Raw genomic sequence first — 22,439 nt, 5'->3', positions numbered from 1 at the left:
TTAATTTGGCAATTCAATTAAATATTTTATATTTTGAAAACTGTCTCATTAGAGTAAATCTAATGAGCAATCGAAAAAAGTCATAAACATGACAAAAATAAGTAAAAAGCAAATCAAACATGTGTAAAAAAATAAAAATTTAATATCAAATTCTTTTTGTTTATTTTTTATACTTATTTTTTACATGATTTTCACTGATAGTCTATTTTTGATTTAAACATCAATTGAGTTTCATGATTGATAATGAATCTGAACAAACAAGTTTCACCTTTTGAATTGGTTTAAAAGGTTCAAAATGGTAGCCCAAAATCAATAATATTTCAAAAAAAATTATTTTGACAGACTTTAAAACCATAAATAATTAAATTGAATTTTTGGATGAACCACATTATTCATCAAATGAAAATTAAAAACTAATCCATCAAGATATTGAAATTTATTTAAAAGTTTGATCTCTTTTCAAAAAAAAATTTCATATGCAGCTAGAAATTTTGATTGAATCTTTCATTATATGCTTAAGTGATAAGATAATGTGCCAATTATATTACACAATGATAGTAAGAAAGAGTATAGGATACCAAATATACATAAAAATATAAATGATTAAAAGTATATTTAAGCTATTTAATTATTGTACCCTAATTTTCACAGTGGACTTTTTATTTTTATTTAATTTGTACAACAAAGTGTATAGCGATATTTTTTTAAAATCCTTTTCCATCATATTAATAATTACATATTGAGATGTAATACATGTATAATAATTTATATAACAATTTTTTATATTATTTATACAACAATTTATATGATATTATTTTTGTGTTTATTGCTTTCTACCCCATCCTTTATCATTTATCATCTATTTATTTATTACATTTCAAAGCCTTTTCTTTTTCGCTTCATTTGATAGAACCGAAACGCCCCAAAAGAGAAATGAAAAGCAAAATAAGAAAAAAAAATGTACAAATTTGATTCATTTGGTAGCTTGGCAATAGTAGATAATTTTTTTTATAAAAAAAAAATACATAATTATGAATATTTTATATAAAATTTATTATTTATATATTTATAAAATAAAATCTATTTATATTTGTTGGCTGCTCCTAAATTTTAACCTTAATTTTGTGTATATCTAACTCAAGTAGTGATCAGTTTGTGAATTATTTTAAATTTCTTAATATCCAAAGTTTGACTCCCTTTAAATTAAAGAAAAGAAAGGAAATAAATCTGATTGTCCAGGAGAAAGGCACGATGTCTCACTATAAAATCTTCTAGTATTTAGTATCTACAAGCATCGAAAAGGTAAATCAGCGACAGTCGAAATTCACATATTGCCATCATAATTCATAATTCACTATAACATTGTTTGATCATTAACAAAAAGCCTTACAAATTAGAAAACTACTATATTGACCAAGAAAGAGTGGTAAGTGGAGTAGGTTGGTCGTTAACTTGAAGAAACCATGGTGATGGTAGCTCCCAATAGTACCTACCAACCTGCATATTTATTTTTGTTGGTGCCATACAAACGGAAGAGACTAAAAGCAGAAATACATGACAGGACCACCATACTAAGGCTAACAACAAAAGCACTAGCTATCCCTTCTCCCATTTGGTTGCAGAATTTCCCATACATGTTGCACACCTTCATCCACTGAAGTTCTGCTTGCCCTGTCCTTCCAAGCACCCCAGATTGCAATGCAGCCACCACTGCAGCCACAGTCACATATGCCATCACCTGTACAAATAGATGGTAGCAACGTTCAACTACACCTGTAGTGTGTTTACATTCACTGTGAAGCACAGTGACACCATGAAAAACTGGAAACAACTCAGTATTGTTTTTCCTTCAACATGAAAAGCCATAATTGACTTTGGTAAAAGTGAAGGCAAACCAAACATGTTATTGTTATCATGTTGTGTAGTAAAAGTACTCCTTATTAAACTTATCAACTATGATTTTTTTTTTTTTTAATGTTTCTTTAGGATCCAGAATTCATTTCTTTAAACTGAAATAAATAAATAAAACTGTCTTTAAGGAAGGTCTGTTTGTGTCCCCCCCAAAGAACAGAAGAAGGTCAATACAAGTTTTTTCCAATAATACTATAACGCGTGGTCCTATAAGTGCTTGGATGATTTCAGACAAAAAATTAATTCTCAACAACTACATATGGGATCCCAAAGGGGATTAAGTAAGAATCTATGATATATGTGGTGAGTGTCTCCCCTGTACGACGGTTTCCATGGGATCCCGCAGTAGTGTACCAGTTTCTCATGCTTCATGGGGCAAAATTGAGATAATTATGAATTGCTATACAAATTTGGCTATTTGAACCCCGACTTCAACAAAACAAAAACCCGACCCCACTCTCAGATTCTGACACAGGTATTTATGTGAAGAGCAAAATGCTTAGGACAGGATCAAATGTTTGAATGGAAAGTCGATGACTCCCTCCTTTGGTGGATTTGCCTAATTAGTTTTATATCCATTCATTGATCAATTTGATGCATTAATTTAAAAAAGTTTGGAACTTGGGATGAACTCATTGAAAAAAAAATGAGAAGTACCACATGGTCGAGGTTCAGCTTTGGGCAGTTGCTAAATTAGCTACCAAGAACAAGAACCCAAAAAGCAAAAAGTATTCATTCTTGGCTTTTGGGCATGGTGCAGTGCCGAGGAAATATATACACTTAGTGTGTACTTGAGTGAACGTTTATGTGTATGGTTTCACGTTGAAACCACAAAAATAAATGTGACAAAGTTAAAGCTATACAGACTTGTTTCATTGATTTTCAAGAGCTGTTCCATTATTAATGTAGAAAAGTGAATCAATTTTCTTTAAACGACAGCACAATTAAACATACTGAATAAAATTGATTATGAATTGAAATTATTTATGCTTATATGCTTTTATCTTGAGAGTAACTTTGATGTAAAACTTTTCAATCTAATGCAAAATCAATTTTACCTCCAATAACGAAACATTTGCATTTTTATGAAGTTTAAGATTACATATGACGGAATAGGCTTACCCAAAAAAAAAATGATGGAATAGAAAATCAATTCTGATACTTTTAGCCGTGAAACCAACCACACACTTATTCTATGGCAGAGAGAAGAGTGAGATTATATAGGTACCTGATCACCAGAGAAAATGAGCCAAGCAAAGGGCTTGTTGAAGAGTACATTTCCTCTAATCATACTCACAACACAGCGCAATCCTTGGATTAAGGAGTACCCAACAGTTAGTCCGTTGGCAACTACCAGGAACCTGCAAAGTTTAGGATTAGGATTAGGATTAGGAGAGAAGAAAACCATTTTCAGACTGAAAGAGAAAAAAGAAGAGCTCACACTAAAGCCTTCATGTCTGTAAATTTAGCTTTCTTCTGAAAGGAGAAAAATTCCTTGACTTGGGAATCAGTCACCACAAGAACAATTGCAACAGCTCCTAGACCAAGGCTCACACACCTTAACACCAGCTCTGTTATCCTCACCCTCCTATCCAACACTTTGAGTTTTGTTCCATGGTACACTGGAACTGTACCAGGACTAACACCCAAACCCAAGTAACTCATTTTCCCCCTTTAAGATCAACACTTAGATAGGACAAAACAGAACAAGAAAGCCTAAAAAACACCAAGAAATATGAGGAAACAAACAAGTGAGAAAAAGAGATGAACAACCCTGAGGTCTCCACTATTATATACAACACAAAATCTGGCCTTAAATTTCCAAAAGAGTGATGATGGAAAGAAAAAAAAAAAAACAAAACAAAACGCAACGTAGCGTAGCGTGCGTGCCAACTGGTCAAAGCTGAGAAGACAGAGAACACGTATTCACAAACACAAAGGAAACTCAGCTATCCTATCATACAAAAGATGGGGTCATTTATTAAGGAGTCTGTCATTTCTAGTTCTTGCATTTATTTATAGACTACTACATGTCAAGAAAAATGTGGTTTTTAGAGCTCTTTTCTCCTTTCTAGAAATGAGCAACAGTTTCTCGTCCCAATATTTGTGTCTGACAAGGTAAGGTAAGGAGTGCCTTTAATTCTGGTCATTTAAGGACCGTATGGTTGAGTTTTATGGTGTCCATTGTCCCATTTCTTTTGCCTAGCCCTTAACAAACACATGGTTAGCGAATACCGAATCAAACATAATTTGTGGACACCACGAATCAATTTAATTTAATACTAGTAAACTAGTAAAAGTAAGGGATAGAAAAGAAAAAAAATGGAAATATAATAATTACTAAGTGATATGATATGATAAAAAAAAATAATGAATGTTAATGAAGTATTTGAAATAGATGAATGTTTATGTATCATTATTGTAATAACATGCCTCCCAATACTTTGTATACTTTAATGAGTTATGTATCATAACTACAATTTAATTTACTTTAAAGTTTGTTTTGGAGGTTGCAAATAATGGTGTCAAGCCAAATATAATTCTCCTTTCGTGGAAATGGCTGAAGTAAAAGTGAGTGAGTGTAAACTTGATTGTTGAAATTTTAAGAGCATAAAAAGGCACGAAGTTGAAGAAACAATCATTAACGATATCTAGATGATTGATTTATTTGTATGTATGTTATGGTGGACCATGTGCTGGCAAGTATGTGTTTGTGGTTTTTTTGAGTTCACATGTTCACATATCACCAAAATTTGTACATTATCATTAGGCTCATAAAATGAGAGTCCACACGCGCATTGCCAAGTGTATTAAAGGAGGATAAATCATGTGTGTCCAATGAGATGACCCACTAGGTAGCAACACTTCATTCCACTAAGCACAGCACTCTCTAGCCTAACTTTTAAAAGTGGTTGGTTTGCTCTCCTATGTGTGAACAGGAGTTATTTCAAGTCTTTTATAATTTCAATCCAAAATGCATAATTTTTCCTCTTATGTTTCTTCTGATGTCAGTCAGTCTATCAGCATGATTTAATCAATATAAGCGATCAAATTATAATTCTTAAGAACTTAATGGCTGGTTCTTTGCCCTAGTACAATGGTATCGGTAGTAATCTCAGATCATGTTTGGTTAAGCTCCATTTTTGTTTTAAGAATAAATTTAGCTATAATGACTAAAAAAAACAGAAGACTCTTTAAGTAACATCTTTTTATAATCTCTTTCACCAAAATTTTCATTATTAAATTTTGTTTACTCAATATCTATCTACCTATGCATTACTCTTATGGGAATTTAAAACATATGAATGATGAGTGTGCCTCTCGGCAGTGGGGTCATACAGCCTTCGGGGATATAATTCATAAAGAGATATTTGTCTGTGAAAAAAAAAAACTTCTTTTGTAAATTGTAACAAAGCAAAGGACCACAGAATTTGACTATTTACCAATTTGCTAATTTGTGTTAAAAAAAAAAAAAAACTGGTTACTCCATCCACTTAGGTCCAACTAATTAAACACAAGTCATTAGTGTTTGAAGTTAAAATTGAATTTATATATAATATCCAAATTCGATCCTCGACGAAAATAACTTTTAATCAAATTTTATTTATTTCTCGATTAAACTCTACTTACTTCTTGATCAAACTCTAGATTAATTGAATCTATTTTCCTTATAAACAAGAAGGTTAAGACAAAACAAAAAATAAAAAAAGAACTTGTAGTAAAGTAACTCGCTGTTGCAAAGTGATTAAAAAAAAAAACCCAAACACAAATAAAATATGGGCAACGATCAAGTAAGAACACTCTTCTAAAAGAAGGTAAGTCTTGACAGATTAGTTAGTTAACTTGACTCATTAGTTAGTTGTTAGTTTCAACATAGCTGTAACTTGACTGTCATTTTTCTGTTATTACAGTTACTTCTCAACATTGTAAATATCTTGTAATAACACCCTTGTACATCATCATGAACAAGTGTGATTTCATTAGTAACAACACTGTTTATCTTTATTATGAGACATAAAATGAGTAAATTTTAATAATTTAATTTTATGTGAATGATGAAAAATGTAAAATTAAAAAAATCTCATTATTATAAAAAGAGAGAAATTATAATTTGATCATTTAAACTACAGAAATAGAAGAATTCAACGTCATTTCGCCACGGTACAGTTTTACTTTGACATCAAGAGATGGAACAATAAGAATTTAAGAAACGTGGACAGAAAAAAGCACCGACTCCTTTACTCCCTCCAAAGTTCAACCGCAAAATATGGTCTTACTGTCTTTGATGTAAGAAAATATGTTACTTCAAACTTTATTCAAGGAACAATCTCATACTTGCATGAGCCATGACCTGCCATTGGACAAAAATACGATAATATCATTTACCATTGGTACTACAAAATGCAAATAAGATTCTGTAAAATCAATTGATATGGTCCAATAATCAAATTCAAGCTACTTATGCCCCATTGGGCATTGGGTATTCAATGTCTTAGTAGTTGTTACTATGAATGAAAGGATAAAGCATTCAGACAATTTTTTTTTTTTGACATTCAGACAATTGTATATACTAAATAACTGTTATATCGACATGAGTTATGAGAGGTTATTTAGAGATCTTACTTGGGTCAAGATCAGTGGTGATTGCAGCAGAATTGAAATAGCAAGAGCCTCCTTTGTTTTTGAACCTTTGATAGTAGTTGTTGAAAGCATAAGAGGCATGGTCCTTCAAGGTATTTGGAAGGTAACAGGGTTGATTCACTTGTATCTTGCTGCAATCTGCTCCACCCTTTCCACAAGCCCACTCCATGGCCCTCTGTAACTCGTCATCTGGGGTCTGCTCATCTGCTATGCACCATTCCTCAAATTGTCCTGAAATTTTCCAATAACTCAATAAGACACTACACTAGTCTTTGGCTTCTAACAAAAAAATAAATTAGTGGTTTTAGTTTAGTTTCCATAACAATGGCCACATATAAGGCACAATGAATTCTTTCCTTTTAATAAGGCAAAAATCAATAAACTTAGCAGAACTCATGTAGAGGTAATGCTGATTTTACCATATGCTTGAAAAGATAGAGACAAAAGGAGCAGAGCCATCAAAATTTTGAGCATTGTTGAAGTCATTGCTCTTCAGGAGCTTCTTATCTAACCTTGATTTATGTTTCATGTAATGGCTGAAAAATATTCTTATAAGTGCTACTCTCTTTATAAAGTTTCATTCTGAAGAGGGAAAGGCTCAGAGTCTCAGAATATAATATAGATACACTCTCTTTCTTCAACGACAGAGACACCAAGCTATATGGTCCTACTTCCATGTCTTCGTTGTCACGATATCTTCAAACTTTTCTTTTCTTTAGAATGTCTCTATCACCGTCATACAAAATTTTCCCTTTTCTTATAGCCGGGATGTTAGATATGGACATTCCAAATATGGTATTTTGATATATTTTAAATCCCCTGATAACTTGCCTTATAAGAGTAGACAAATGTAGATGCTAGAGAAAGTATACTAAGAGGACCTTCACAGCAGTACTTATAGGGATCAATAATTCTGGGGTGTAGGACAAAAATTATCTTATGCAATTCTAGTTTTGGTTAAGATACTGTTCTCAGCTTTCATTGTACAAAATATGAAGAACAAACAGTTCAGTAGGTCCATTCCAAGCATATTTTCTTTTGCAATGAGGAATCTAGATGACCAATTTTCCAAGCAAGCTATCAGGCCATAAAGCAGAAGTCAGGATCCCTAAAGGCATTGTAAATAAAGAACTGGTTTCTTTTCATTATTTATGCCTTCTCAATAGACCCAATAGAGTTCTTACCAAGCCACTCCATCTAGTTCAATTATTTGTCTCATTTCCATCCTGGGACCCTTGTTGCCTAAAGGATTAACAATAACTCCAAAATGATTAGGATTAGGAATAAAGTTCCACGAGGAGGGATTTCTTTTTTGAATAATGCACAAACCGTTGCAGCAAATGTTTGCTCTTGTTTTGTGATAAAATGCCATGGAATTAATGCAATAATAAAATATAATACTAGATGGATAACAGCAAGAAAGAATTTTCAATAGTTGAAACTTGATAATACATCACATAACATGAATATATATTAGCATTCTTCATGTCAGAAAGGATTTTCAATTTCTTAATACCTATTTCAATCCATTATGTTTTAACACAGGAACTTTTTGCTTACCAATATCAACTTTTTGTTAATTACTTCATTTTTATTTTTTGGTTTGAATTTCTTTCGAATTTTTCTGGAGCAGAACTCTGCATTTTTTGCAGTAAATCCTGGCATCAGTATTGGAGATTGGATTAATAGTACACCACATCCTGTCTAAAATAATAAAATGAATTTATATATGTTAATATGCAAAAAAGAAAGACCATCTATCTCATAAGTTAGTATATGCTAATGATAATTATGATACTATACAAACAAATAATCAATTTCATCTCTCAAATATTATTCTTTCTCCTAAGTAGTCCCTAAAATAATAAAATCATAAAACTAGTCTTCAAAGTATTGAATATTCATTAGTTTAGTCTCTGAGTTGACATATTTTATTAATATATGATAGACTAATTTTAAAAAAATCAACATTTAAGTGACTACTTAGCGTGATTTCTCATTTAATATACATATTTACTTTATGAATTATTTAGGAGAAAAGGTAAAGCTTTAAGGATGAATTTCATGGTTTATTCGATTCTGTTATATAGTGTATTCAGTTCAATATCGTGAGTTTGTCTCATACGGTACACAAAGTCACAAACATACAGAAAAGACAATTTCGATTGGTTCAACTTTGAAGTTATCTTCTGTTGTTATAATTTGGTAAACCTGGTTGCATGAAAACCGTTTACTAGTTCAGCGTGATACATTCTTGTATGTATTTATTATATTCACTCACAAGCACTATTTTTCTTCTCGTTCCTTCAGTATTTTCCCGAGGCATGACAAATTCACAATAATCAGCGACTAATTTCCTCCTTTGAGCCAAGTACATGATCATTTAGCTCTAGTGCAAAAATTTCCACTTTCCTGGAGTTAAGCATATTTTTGTTACATTAAACATATATTGATTCCCTGTAAAAAAAGGTTACTAAGCTGATTGATAACACATGTTAAGGACTGATGCTAACTAAAAGGTGCACTAAACTGGATTATAGATATTCAAGGATGCTTCATAGATTGATAACATGTCAATGACCGAATCAAAGAAACCTATAACCAACATAGCAAACGAGACAGATGGTTCATAGATATTCAAGGACTCACTACCAAGTACCATGTTATTTGAAACCTAACCGTGGAATCTACTAGCTAGTCATAGTTAGTGTTGGAATATAAGTGTGAGTTAAAGTATGAATGAAAAGGTTGAGTATCGTATAAGTGAAGACAAGATCCATAAAACTAATTAAGACTTAAAGTTTTGGGTTAATGTATGATGTTAGGTGTACTTATATGTTACTCATGGCTCATTGATATAAATTTATCTGGTATTTATCTCCTTCAGAACAACAATTAAAAATAGTGATAATATGCTTTATTAATTAATAACTAAGTGCCAAGAAAAGAGAAGTATATATATATATATATATGTTAATGTTACAGGTGAAGGGAAGTATCAACAATAGAGTCAGTGCCCGAATCCCAATCATAGATGTTCTTGCATGAAACCTGGTTGTGTGTAGAATCTATGGAGAGCATGTTGTTTGCGACTGGGGCATCAATAGTGCTTTTGGTGTACTCTTGCATGGGCTGTGAAGTAGGCCCTAGAGAAAGAGAAACATGAGGAGGAGATGACCTAGATGGGATGATCAACTCAGGGTGGAAAAACTGCCTCATAGTGGGGTTAGAATTGAAAGGTTTAGGTTCACTAGTAGTGAGCATTTTCAGCAGTTCTTTCTTCTTCCTCATTTCTTTCACTCTATGCAACTGTCTAAATCTCTCTTGTAGCAAAACAATGGAAGAGCGGAACACAGTGGGGTTATGGATTTTCCTTCTCATTATGGGTTGCTATGTAGAAGTATGTGGTTGTGGCAACACTTTTATTCGGCAATAGGAAGGAGCTCTGAAGAGTGAGGAGGAATGAATTGCTTTACGTGTGTACTATTTATAGAGTGATGGCATGGTTAGGATTTTCTAATGCAATAAAAGTATTCAATTTTATTCCCTCAATAAAATTCTTAATGATTAAATAAGAAATGAGAATCGGCAACTAAGCTGCAAAATCCAAAAAGAAGATGTTGATTGGCCAATATAACCGTTTTTGTAGCCTGTGAATGTGCCTAAGTAGGGGAATTGCATAAGCATATCTTTTTCTTCTTTTTGTTTTCAGTACAAAGAGGCAAAAGCATTGGTAAAGCAGAAAATGACTCACAGATAGTCCAAGAGAATGTCGAAACTAGCACATGGAAGGGTGTGTTTGGAGGAATAATAAGTCGGTTGATGCTTTGTCAGTTTGTCAATATGTCCAAAAGCCCTATTCTTCAGGTTTGTGCTTTGGGGTTAGTGGAGTCTTTTTGGTGGGCTTTGTTGGTATATAATGTATATTTTATTTCTTTCTTTGTAATACTCTAGTAACTCTACTAACCTTTTCCTTTTGTTGGGAGAAGGGGAAATTGAACAATTGGGCAATAAGGACAAGGGCTATTAGCTAGGAGGGAGGAATTAATGATCTTGTCTGGTCATAGCATGCTTTGATCAAACAATTGTACATGACAAGGACAAACATACCAACATTCTTCTCTCAACCATCTCTATGCAACTTCTTTGTCTTCAAGTGGTTGGATGCGAATGGCATGCAGAAATGAAAGCTGCAGATGCTACTATTGCTCGGATTGATGCTTCTTTTATGCAGCATAACCCCCCGCCCCGTATCATATTTTTCGTCTTTAAGTCCTTGAAGTTTGAAACATGTATTGGCCAATTGAGATTATATTAGGCTCAAATATACTAGTATTAGGCAAGGCGTGCACTATAAATCCTATTATATTTCTTTGCCCATTAAGTTAAATATAACAGTTTTTGTTTGGAGAAAGGAATCACGCCAAATTAACAACAAACAAGGATAAAAAAGCTATGAGCCATAACGATAACAATAAGTGCTGGCTAGTCAGTACTAGTGTGTTACTGTAACTAGTGCCGCGCTGTGGTCACTGGCCAATAAAGCAAAAGGCACTTGGGTCTCAGTTTGAATGGACGTAACGTAACGGCTTCAGAAGAGGTTAAATGACTTCAAAATTTGTCAGAAAAATGTGATAAGTTTAACAAAAGCATGCTACACTTGCAGTCAAACAACCAGTTATTCAAAGTTTCCACAGCTCATGATGCACATTTTAGTGCATCATTGGAATGTGTCTCTTTTAGTTCATGTCCACACATGCAGTCAAATGTGTTACCGCCAGTTCACTGTTCTGAATCCAATGATTAGTTACATTGTCAGATATGTGTGTTTCATTTCAAATGATAATGATCATAGAAAAGTGTTGTCATTCTTTGCAGCTGTCTTTTTTATTTACATCAATTTTTACATTGTTTTAATTATAGCAGACTCATTTTCATGTCATAAATGCACATTAGTAAATAAAATTTTGCTGTATTTATCACTTGGTGAAACAACCAATACTGACTATTCGAAATAATTAACAAAGAACAAATATTTACTTGACTCAGTTTGATTGTTTCCCACTAGTTTACGAATGTGACCTCGTATACTAGTCTTACAAAATCTTCTCAATACAATCATAATTAAACTATTAAACCTAACACTTCAATGTTCATGGCTTCAATAACATGCCAGATTTTAAAATTATTGATAATGGGATAAATCGCCCAGAGAACTTGCTTGAATGAGTTTTGGTCAAGGTGCCAAACTTTGTCATTTTGATATTAAAGATGGTTTGAGGAAATGGGATGAGTTGTAAAGACATACTTGTGCCAACATAATGTGCAGTCACACAACACAAGCATGAGACCGACATTAAGGGCGTGTTTTTTTTTCATTTCTAAAATTAATTCTTCTCACGTATACATAGATTCAAATACAAAAATTATGACTAAAATTGAGTAGAACTTGAACATTCATTTCAATACAAAATTGATCTTTCTCAACTTTTTCAAAAATTAATTCTATCTATTATATCTGTTAGGAATTAGGAACACAAGCAAACTAGTTTACCTTAGGGACGCGGGGTAGAAGAATATCAGTCTGTTAATAGTGCTTTTAAGTTTCACTAAATGCCAAAGTTTGTTAGTAGTGGTCTTAGCTGTTAGTAGTGGTCTTAGCTGTTAGTAGTGTCACTTGCAATTCTGTTAGTGGTAATGTGTGAAGGTAATAGCCTATATAAGGATGCAACAATAAGGCAATAGGGGAATGAATTTGAGTCTGAATGCTTTAGAGTAGAAGGAGGTCCCTTGTCCTCGAAACAAGACTCACAAGGTCCTTTATTCGTAACAATATCCAACTCTGCTACACCCAAATTCCAACGTGCTTAGGACGAGGATGTGTGCCTAACAACGCATCAAAATGGCAACTACTAAAATTACTGTGTTCATGATGCCAATCGAAATTCATATAATGTATAGTCAGATTTTAATTATTTTATTAGAAAGAGTTAATTAAACTCAATTATATGTCACGTTAATATTGACAGATTATTATTATTATCCTGAACTATATAATAATTTTTCACAAGCTTGGGATACTCCTCGACTTTTATATCAAAATTTGTTTGACATAACAAGTTCCTCCAAGCCAAGCTATTAGGCACGTTAACGTTCATGTCCACCAATCCATTGATCCACTCTATATATACTTGGTAGTTTTTCATTCCCTGCCCGACACGTTCACGCAAATGCTCAAAAGCCACGAGGATCCGTCACCCTTTTCTTCCGTAATGATAACGTTTCGGCCTCTCATTGGTTTTTCAGGCACGCGGGAAAGAGATTTTTGGATTTGGGAAAATGACAGAAAGATACATACCCATGTGCTGATGGTTGAGTTGAGTGTGTTTGAATGTTCAACAGTAGTATGCCTGAGAGAGAATTGTTTTTCTGGGAACACCATTGGTCATGTCATGGCTATATATGAATGATTTATATAAGTACTGCATGTATGCAGCCATATTGGATTTTTGGTTGACATGGGATGCCAATGCTTCGAATGATCATTAATCATATCAATTAGTAGTCTTTATGTTTACGAAGTTACTTCAAAGATTGAACACTACGAGAATATGGTTGACATATTGCCATATTGGCACCAGCAGGGCATCATCAAGAGCTTATTAGGACTATGCCCTTCGCACCGGATGCTCTTACAAGTGAGAAATTATTACATTGTTCATGATTATGTGGTTCGTTCTATCAACCTCCATGTGACATATAACCATATTTTTTAATTTATAAAAAAAAATTTAATAACTGCCACATGTAATAATTTTTAAAAACTAAAAACAGATTTTGAAAATCTTGATACTTCTCTTTGTTGTGTCATTAGCTCATCTAAATTTCCAAGCTCAATTTCACTCTTTGAAAATTCAGAATTATCAATCACATTGGAGGATGCGAACGTTGCAATTTTGGAGGGTACAAAATGAATCCTGTATTCGTGGAGAGGAATGCATCATAGTTCGTTAAGATAAAAGCACTTCTGAATTCTGTTTGTTTAAAAAATACAGTCGCATAAAAAAGAGATCAGTTTTTAGGAAATTTTGATTAAAGAATTCTACAGTTGAGACCTCGTTCAGCTCTGGCCTAGCTTATTGAGGAATGAGGATCTGCTTCTTGCTAGTAAAAGCAATTGATTATTAATTAGCTTCTCTCTCTGCTCATAATGTCTTATGGTATTTTCTAATACCTATAATTGTACCTTTGGTTGGATCTCGCTTCTCTTTTTATCTGACAATGGCATTTGAAAACCATTATAAATTCATTTTTCTGCAATAAGGCTTCTAGCATAATTTTAAGTTGGTTCTGCTGAGTGGTTTATCCTAGTTACCAATGCTCATTTTTTAATGGGTAACTTGACACTTCAGTTACAAATATTTCTCTCTGCAAGTTGAAACATTGTTTGTGTTTAATTTCTCCCCTTTATTTAGGATAGAAGACATGTCTAGTTCAAAATTGTAGCAGGTATTATTGCTTTAGGTTCTATTAGAAGATTGATAAGTGTACTAATTCGTTCAAGTAGTAATTAAAACGGTAAGACCAAGTATCTTATCCACAAGAAATGTTTTGTACTTCAATGATGCATATTCAATTTGTAAACAATGTTTAATGGCAGTAAAGTGAAATGAAGCCACTCATTCATGTCATCAAGTAAATTGTAACAATTTTTCTCAACTTAAGAACAAATGCTAGAAATATACGCTGAGTTGTGAGATGAAACAAATATCAAGGTGAATATGTCGAGGAGTATTCTATTGAACTTTCTCTTGATGTGATTAATGAAGTTTTTCTCTATTTAACATTATCCTAATGTTCTTTGCATTGTCAAATTAACTCTAACTGCAATCCCTCACATGAAAGAGCCTAGCTCTCCTAGTTTCATTCTTGATCCCTCAACAAAATTAGTCTAAGTGAGCCGCATTACGAATTAGATATTATTTCTACTAGATTACTTCACACTATTCCTAGAAATGAAGGCTTCTACCTGCTCTATCAAGTTATAAGGACTAAAAGCATTTCCCAACACTTAAATCCTAACAAAGCATATAAATGGAAGATCAAGCCACAAATATGAAAAATAACCACAGATAAAAGCAGAGAACACTAACAAATAATATTAAATAGATAGTTAGATTTTTTACATCAAGAGTGCTCAGTGGAAAAACTCCCCAACAATGAAGTGTTTAGCCCTCCATTAGCATGGAGAGCTCATTACAAGGCTAGAAACAAGATAGAAATGGAATGATGAAGTGAAAGTATGAAGAAAGCAACTTCCTTTCTTTCCTTCAGCTTTGATGCTCTGTTTTTCTTCTCACCCCCATGCTACATGTCTCTTGGTTTCCCTTTTTCTTCCAACTTTAAAGACTTTTGGGCTTCTCAGATTACGAATGCACACTCAGCGAGCATGTTTCGCTGAGTGAGAGTTAGTGACTGAGCGCTTAGCAGATGTGGATGCACTAAGCGCAAGAAGCAACAAAGGCTTCCCTGGGCGGGTTAGTTGCACGCTTAGCGCGCTGCTCTTTGACTTTACATTCTCTAGGGTTCTTCTCTCGCTGGGGGAGTTGGCTTCCTCGCTAAGCGTATTAGCCTCACTTGGCTAATCTGACTCGCTGAGCGAGCTCTTCAGTAGCACTTCCAAATCTTCCTTTCTTAAACCTGAAAATCCAAATAATAACAATATCAATCATCAAAATGAAGTCTCTACTATGTAAAACTCAAACAAAATCAGTTATTTATAACTCTCACACAAGAAACCATAAAATTAGAGACACATTTCTACTTTTTATCTACTTTTTAATGCATTTTGTACTCTTGAATAGCAATTATCAGGTTCAACATAACATTGACCTGTTTTGGAATGGGATGGTGAGAGTATATCTATAGTTGTGCATTAATTCTCTTAATTATTAGGCTTTCTTCTGTTTGGGGAAATGTCCTTATTAATTCATTAACTACATTTAATATCCAACAAAGAGTTTGTAGAAATCCACTTGAACTGCCACCAATGGATGAACCTCATTATTAGAGATAAAGATTAGTTTAGTTGGTTACAAGTTAATTATTAGTTTAGTTAGTTACAAGTTAGTTTAGTTAGTTACCATTTAGTTTAGTTAGTCACAAGTTTAGCTATATAAGACTCAATGTATTCATGTAAAAATTGATTTGCTCATTTTGAGCATTATCCAAAATAATATTCAATCTCTCTTTTCTCTTCTTTCCATCTCTCTACCTTGAACTTTATCATGGTATCAGAGCAATATCGACCTCCACCCATATCTTTTTTCCGCTGCTTCATTCATTTTTTTTTAACGATGGATCTAATCAAATTGTATCCATAGTTGAACATGGACTTTCCCTTGTGTGAAAGGAGGATTGCTCCTTTGTGTGTTCCCTATCCTTTCAATAAAACATATCCATCTTTTTTTCTATTTTACTTTTCTTTTCTTCCTAAACTGAAGATTCCTACCAGATAGCCTACTTAGAAATTTGTTTCAGGCTTTATTTTGATCTGCTCTACTGCTTTAGAAGGCAGTTAGTGTTGGATGTTAACTTTTGGAGACTTTAAAGCATCCTTGAACTTTATCATGGAAGGTCCAGTTCTCAAAAGCAAAGGTAAAGTTAACAATGCCACTCGGATAGCAGTTTTGACATGGAGATCATTATTAGTTGTGTCAAGGGAATGGAAATATTACTGGCTGCATCTTATTCTTTACATGCTTCTCACACTGTGATTTGGTATTGTATTTTCTGGTATGGGGAATTCTCTGTCTTTTGTTGTGACAAGAGTTGGAGCAATTTTTGTATTTGTATTAGTCTGTTCCCTTCTAAACATTGTCAGGGTGTTTGCACTTATGAAAGAAATCAAAATATATGTCTGTGAAGAATCAAACCAGCACTTCATCACATTAGTTTTTTTTTTACTCGTGCAACACCTATCCAGCATCCCATTTCTTTTTCTCATCTCCATTTCTTTGAGTCTAGTCTTCTACTTCCTTGTTGGGCTGGAAGATCAATTCAACTTGTTAATGTACTTTGTGTTGAATTCTTTCATGACTTTGTTGGTCAATTGGGATTGGAAAATGCTAGGTGGATAGCATTGGTTGGTTCTTACAAATGGTATTGAAGTGCAGCTACAAAGGAATGCTCTTAGCGTGATTGAAGCACCCACCGGTAATAAGGAAGATGATGGCCTTGAATTTGAAAATATGTCATGGAATGGATCAAATACGAATTCTTTCAGTTTTCCTACAAGGTGTTTGATTAAATGTTTATGAAGATTTTGGCTTATGGTTTTTAGCTTTTTAGGCTTGTTTTGATGATTTTAGTTGTGTCATGTGTGATGGTTAAACATTGAATTATTATTTTGTTTCTGTCTTGAGTGGTTAAGCATTGATTTAGTTTCTTCTCTTGATAGTTAAGCCTTGTTGCTTTTGCCAAGTAGTTAAACTTTGAGGTATAGTTTTTGGTTGGTGGTTAAGCTTTGATAATTTTCTAGATTGATGATTTAAGCTTTTGTCAAATGTCCTTGCTGTTGATTTCGTTTGATGGTTAAACTTTGATACTTTCTTTGGATTCTTGGAAAAAGATTGAGAAAGTGGATGATGGTCGAAGATTTCTAGAAGATATGCACTTTGGCCGCACTTACATTTTGATTTGTTTTTAAATTTTTGTTTTGGCCGATGTATTTCCGTCATGTTTAGCTATATTCCAATTTTCCAGACTTTATTTTCATTTTCTTTGATATAGATGTATTGTCTTCTTCAAGCTAAAAATGTTTTTCACACCTTCTAGCTTGCGGGCGTATTAGAGATAAAAATTAATTTAATTGGTTACAAATTAGTTATTAGTTTAGTTAGTTATAAGTTAGTTTAGTTAGTTACCATTTAGTTTAGTTAGATAAAACTCAATGTACTCGTGTAAAAATTGATTTACTTATTTTGAGTATTATCTAAAATAATATTCAATCTCTATTTTCTTTTATTTTCATCTCTCTATCTTAAACTTTATCACTCATCTTACATGAAAGGGTAAAACTAAGGAAATATCGACCCGACTCCTTACATTTTTCAACTATGTATCTATATGCCCGTCTCCCTGGATGAAACTGTAGAATGTAGAAACCACTCTTTCCCCGGGGTGTGGACTCAAGTGGACGACCTCAACAAATACATTATTCTTTCAATTTCATATTCGTATGGTCCAACAATTGCAACTAAAGAGTGATCCATGTGAGGTTTAATTAATTAGTAGCTTGAGTTGCACGATTGACAGCAACAATTTTTCCATTTTAAACTTACTTTATCTATACTATATTTACACGCCATGTCACGAATCCAGAGGATTAATTAATCTCAACTAAAATAAATAAATTTTCAATTTAAATGTATTTTTTCCTTCTTTGGATGATTTAAACTATTGACCGGCCCTTGTAACTTGCAATCCTAAAATGTAAAATGAGAGGAGATCAAAATCAGAACTACAATTCCTTGGCAAATTAATGTAAACAGAAGTAGAATCACATTCATTTTAATTATGTCAAGCTTTTGTACACTCATGACTCATGTCAACGTGCAAGCGACTTGAATTGAGGGATAAAACTAAAATAATTAAATAAAAATGTCCTTCCTTCTCAGCCATTACCGTAACTTCTGCTTTTCCTTTTTGTCTCACACAAGATAGAGAGAATTGCTTAGTGCGTTCTGCTGTTTGAAAACTTTCTGATAAACTACATTCATTTTCACTGGAATCAGTGCGTCTAAGACCTTTCCAATCCAGTCATAAAAAGAGGTTAGTGCGGAATTAAAATAAGAAATCATTTATTGTAAAATTATAATTTTAAAACATTTTTTTAAGTAATTTTACATGATTAACTAATCATAATTTATTATTAATATAAACTTTTAACATAAATATTATAAAAATCAATAGATTTAATTATCATATTATACATAATAATTCATTATCAAATCACCGTCTAAATTCTGAAACTATAAACTTTTAGGACAATACTTCTTGTATCACTATAAACTTTTATTATTAAATGACCGTGTAAATTCAGTACCCAACCATAATTTTACACCGTTACTTTTAGGACAACTCTTCTTGTATCACTATAAACTTTTTCTAATCAACTATATATTCTGAAACAATGTTAAGGTCTTTCACAAAACATTGCATCCCAGTAATTGAGGCAGACAATATGTGAGATTTTTCAGCAATATGATTCAATATTATATTGTGTAACTGCATTGCACAGAAATACAATACGTACACCTCTAATATATACTTTTACACTACTAAATTTATTCGTAGAAAAAATAGTTTTGGTGAGAAAAGCGAATTGAAGAATGTTTCGTAGAAATAGGAAAGAAGAAAGAAAGCAGGGAAGAGATAGCCACACCAATATCAGCTTGTCCGAGTTGGAATTGGAATAGAATGTGTTTCATTCGATGAAAGAAAAAGGGAAAGGTGATTCCACAAAGCACTGAAGGTACAGGGAAAGATCAAAGTCGGTGAAGCCGGAGATTGAGAGTGAGACAAATACTAATATTTTGCAACCACGGGCCCAATAGAAAAGTCTCTTTTGTTTAGTTGGGAAGGATAAGATCACCACAAATCTTTCTTTTTACCACAAATCTTTTTTTATCAATGTATTGTCCCACTCTCTGTCCTTTAATAAATCACTCCCAACTTTTTTTTTTTTTTTATAAATATAGAGTATTTATTTTCTCTTTATATCTTATTTTTATTTTATTTTCATATTTTTTTCTCTTTTATCATGTCACTTATTATAACAATTTTTCTTTCCATTTGACTATACTATATATTTTTCCATGTCTGGTTAACGATCATTATGATTAGGGTAAAAAATGCTACATAAAGAAAGAAATGTTGATTTGGTCTCCCCCACGTGATGTCCCAGTCCTTGCTGACGTTGTTTGGCCCGACCCACCTTTTGTGTGACGTGCGATAATATTTTCTTTTTCTTTTTCTGTTCATTTTAGATTGGTGGATGTAACGTGCAATAGAATCGCACAATTCTACTGCCTACGCTGCTTCTGTTTGATGGTTGTAGCCTGTGTTTGGATCGTCGGTGAGAAAATCCGAAATGGAGGTTGGAAAGACAACAACATTTTAATACTTTTGCAGCCAAGTAGTCTTGGGATTCATGCTGTTGTAATTTGTAAGTAAAAAAAAAAACACACACACACACATACATAATGATATGTAAATGACAGAACGACTTGATCGGTTGGAGTAGTGTTGGTCTAGATTTTTTTTTCATGTAATCTCACTTTTAATGTTCATCTAGATTTAGATATACTATAATCAACTTTTCTTTCATAGAGAACACATGTATTATCCACAACAATTGATTCAATCATTCCATGAGTTTTGTTTTAGTGATAGTAATTACTAATTACTAATTGGGTGGCATTATTAAGGATACATTTATTTTATATTTAAACAAAATCTATTCTAATAAATTTGTATTCAGAATAATATGTATAATTTAAATATATGCTCAAGTTAATTTCAAGGGTAAACTATGTTTGGTTTTTTGTAAAATTTAAAAATTATTAATTTTGTTCATATAAAAAAATTGTGTTAATTTGATCCTATACAAATAAAATAAAGTAAAATATATTTTTATTGGTTATTAGTGGTTATTCTATTAAATAATTTTTTGACATAGCTAAAACTTAATTATTATCTTTCTATATCTTTTTAAGTATACTTAGAAAATATTAAAATTTATTGTTGCCTGATCTTTCTCCAAATCTCACCAAAATGAGAAAATCATATAAAAAGTGACAAAAAATTATAATTTTTTGGGTGAAAATTTTAAATTCATTTTGAAAAATTTTAACCACCACAAATTATTTGATTAATTTATGATCAAAGTCAGTTAACCACTTTAGATTACTGGCTAGTGAAAACAAACAAAGATATATTTTATTTTCACACAAACCAAACAAATTTTATCATAATTTTAATTATAAATTTTATATTATATTATGGGTCATAATATATATAAGAGGAATTATTTAAATTTTTTGTTAAACGAACACTAATTTTCCAAAGAAAAAAAACTAACACTAATTAAGGGGTGATGATGGATTTGATTATTAAAAAAAAAAAAAGTGACATAACTAGTTCTTTCTTGGAAGCATGAAAGAAGGTACCAAGATTCGCTACTTTCCCCACATTCTTTTCATGAACATCCTTGTTAATCTCTGAATCTATATAGTAGTGATTAAGTGGGCCATTGTTTCATTACTATATATTAAAGTTTGCACCTGCAGAGATAAGGTGAGGTGACTAAAAGCAGTTTTATAAATTTATCAATTTTAAAAATTGAATTAGTTATTGGACGGGTGAAATGTTAATTTACGTTTGTTGATTTATAAATAAATTGTAAAATTAACCATAATATGTTTGGGTGAGTCTTATTTTAATGTGATCTCCAATAATGATCAAATAATGTATATCAAGAAAAATAATATGTTCGTTGATAATGTGTTCTTAAGCTTTTCTAAATAGTGTTTATAGTGTAGATAAATAAAGAAAAATAAAATGAAGGAGAAGATTTGAATGAAAATAAAGGTAAAAAATAATGAAAGATTGTAAATGAAAGCTTATAAATGAAAATAATAAAGTAATGTAAAGACATAAAAGACAAAAAGATAAAATATTAAGTAAAATAGATTTGTATTGGACTGATTTATTTAAAATTTAAAATGCAATACTTATTTATAAACTAATAAATCTTATTACATCTTAAAGTTAATGAACATTTTATAAAGTTGTGATACATCCTCCTATCAAATTATGATTTAATCATGATTTTTTTCTTTTAATACTTATGATGTCGTTACTCATTGATATAGACTTTTATCATAATCTTAACCAACTTATTCGCATTTTCTCCATCAAAATATTTTTTTTTATTTCCATTACCAACAAAACCTTATCAAGTTCAAACAAATAATCTTATCAAAATTTTAGATCTTAAGACATAAGTAAACATTTCCCAACCCATTCCACAAACGCCCATCCTTGCTTAGCACAATGTCAGCACCTTTTAAGTCAGCTTAAACAATTTATATAGATTGTTGTTGAATCATTTATGTGGATTGAAGCAATAAAGTGCCATACAAGATAATGTGAAGTTGGAGCACAATTGGTACCACACATGGGTTTGGATTCTCTTGGATTAATGGATTTTCTAGTACAAGAGAGAAACAAACAAAGGACTTTCCCACAAGTTCTTTGTGTTTTTTTCTCTTCTACCGTAAAATTCCAGTAAATGAATAGGAATTTTTTCTGCAACCTCAGAGGTATTTGTAGATAGGTTATACTAGAAAATTGGTGAAAACCTCCCATAGTACTACAATTTTCCAACTTTCAACAGAATCCTCACACCCAATCTCCCCGAGGCATCCCTTAAAACACTAGCACAACTAGCATGTTGCCCTCCATGTCTAATTGAACCATTGCATTTAACCCAATTGTGTGGAGGGAATCTCCATTGCTATTTTTTTTTGTTAATGATACCTTGTTCTTCATGCAATTCCAATTCAATCCGTTTCAAATGGATTGCTATTACATTTCAGATTGGATTGAAGGCTCAGGACACTCTTGACATATCAAAATTGTTGAGAATTAAGATAAATAAATAGTTGAGATCGTTTTATCATTATTTATTAATATTATGTTAATAGGAGTTATAAAATTGATTTGATTATTAAGAAGAAAAAAAATCAATTATATTTTCGGTCCTACAGCTTAACTGAACCATCCTATATCGAGTGGGAATTCAACCAGTATAACTAACTGGT

At 32.2% G+C, this 22,439-nt stretch overlaps 2 protein-coding genes across 2 annotated transcripts; both read right to left on the bottom strand.

The window, feature by feature from the left end:
* Window positions 1-1,256: 1,256 nt before the first annotated feature.
* On the bottom strand, window positions 1,257-3,997 carry LOC114420228 (CASP-like protein 2B1). The gene is made up of 3 exons (XM_028386123.1): window positions 3,353-3,997; window positions 3,140-3,272; window positions 1,257-1,738 (listed from the first exon to the last, which is right to left on the bottom strand). The coding sequence occupies exons 1-3, from the start codon at window positions 3,574-3,576 to the stop codon at window positions 1,490-1,492; spliced, it is 606 nt and encodes a 201-aa protein (XP_028241924.1). The 5' UTR covers window positions 3,577-3,997; the 3' UTR covers window positions 1,257-1,489.
* Window positions 3,998-5,974: 1,977 nt separating this feature from the next.
* On the bottom strand, window positions 5,975-7,129 carry LOC114417669 (PLASMODESMATA CALLOSE-BINDING PROTEIN 5-like). Its single transcript, XM_028382770.1, has 3 exons — window positions 6,972-7,129; window positions 6,535-6,783; window positions 5,975-6,262 (listed from the first exon to the last, which is right to left on the bottom strand). The coding sequence occupies exons 1-3, from the start codon at window positions 7,036-7,038 to the stop codon at window positions 6,228-6,230; spliced, it is 351 nt and encodes a 116-aa protein (XP_028238571.1). The 5' UTR covers window positions 7,039-7,129; the 3' UTR covers window positions 5,975-6,227.
* Between the last annotated feature and the right edge of the window lie 15,310 nt (window positions 7,130-22,439).

Source organism: Glycine soja, chromosome 7, assembly GCF_004193775.1.
Source record: "Glycine soja cultivar W05 chromosome 7, ASM419377v2, whole genome shotgun sequence".
Lineage (NCBI taxonomy): Eukaryota > Viridiplantae > Streptophyta > Magnoliopsida > Fabales > Fabaceae > Glycine > Glycine soja.
This window is presented reverse-complemented; position numbering and strand designations above follow the sequence as displayed.

Excerpts from the sequence above, each read along its gene's own strand:
- LOC114420228 (XM_028386123.1), bottom strand. The coding sequence starts at position 3,576 with ATGAGTTACTTGGGTTTGGGTGTTAGTCCTGGTACAGTTCCAGTGTAC. Across the intron at positions 3,273-3,352 it reads ACAGACATGAAGGCTTTAGT|GTTCCTGGTAGTTGCCAACG; the intron begins GTGAGCTCTTCT and ends TAAACTTTGCAG. Across the intron at positions 1,739-3,139 it reads TCATTTTCTCTGGTGATCAG|GTGATGGCATATGTGACTGT; the intron begins GTACCTATATAA and ends CTATTTGTACAG.
- LOC114417669 (XM_028382770.1), bottom strand. The coding sequence starts at position 7,038 with ATGACTTCAACAATGCTCAAAATTTTGATGGCTCTGCTCCTTTTGTCT. Across the intron at positions 6,784-6,971 it reads TCTATCTTTTCAAGCATATG|GACAATTTGAGGAATGGTGC; the intron begins GTAAAATCAGCA and ends GGAAAATTTCAG. Across the intron at positions 6,263-6,534 it reads CACCACTGATCTTGACCCAA|GTCATGGCTCATGCAAGTAT; the intron begins GTAAGATCTCTA and ends GTCCAATGGCAG.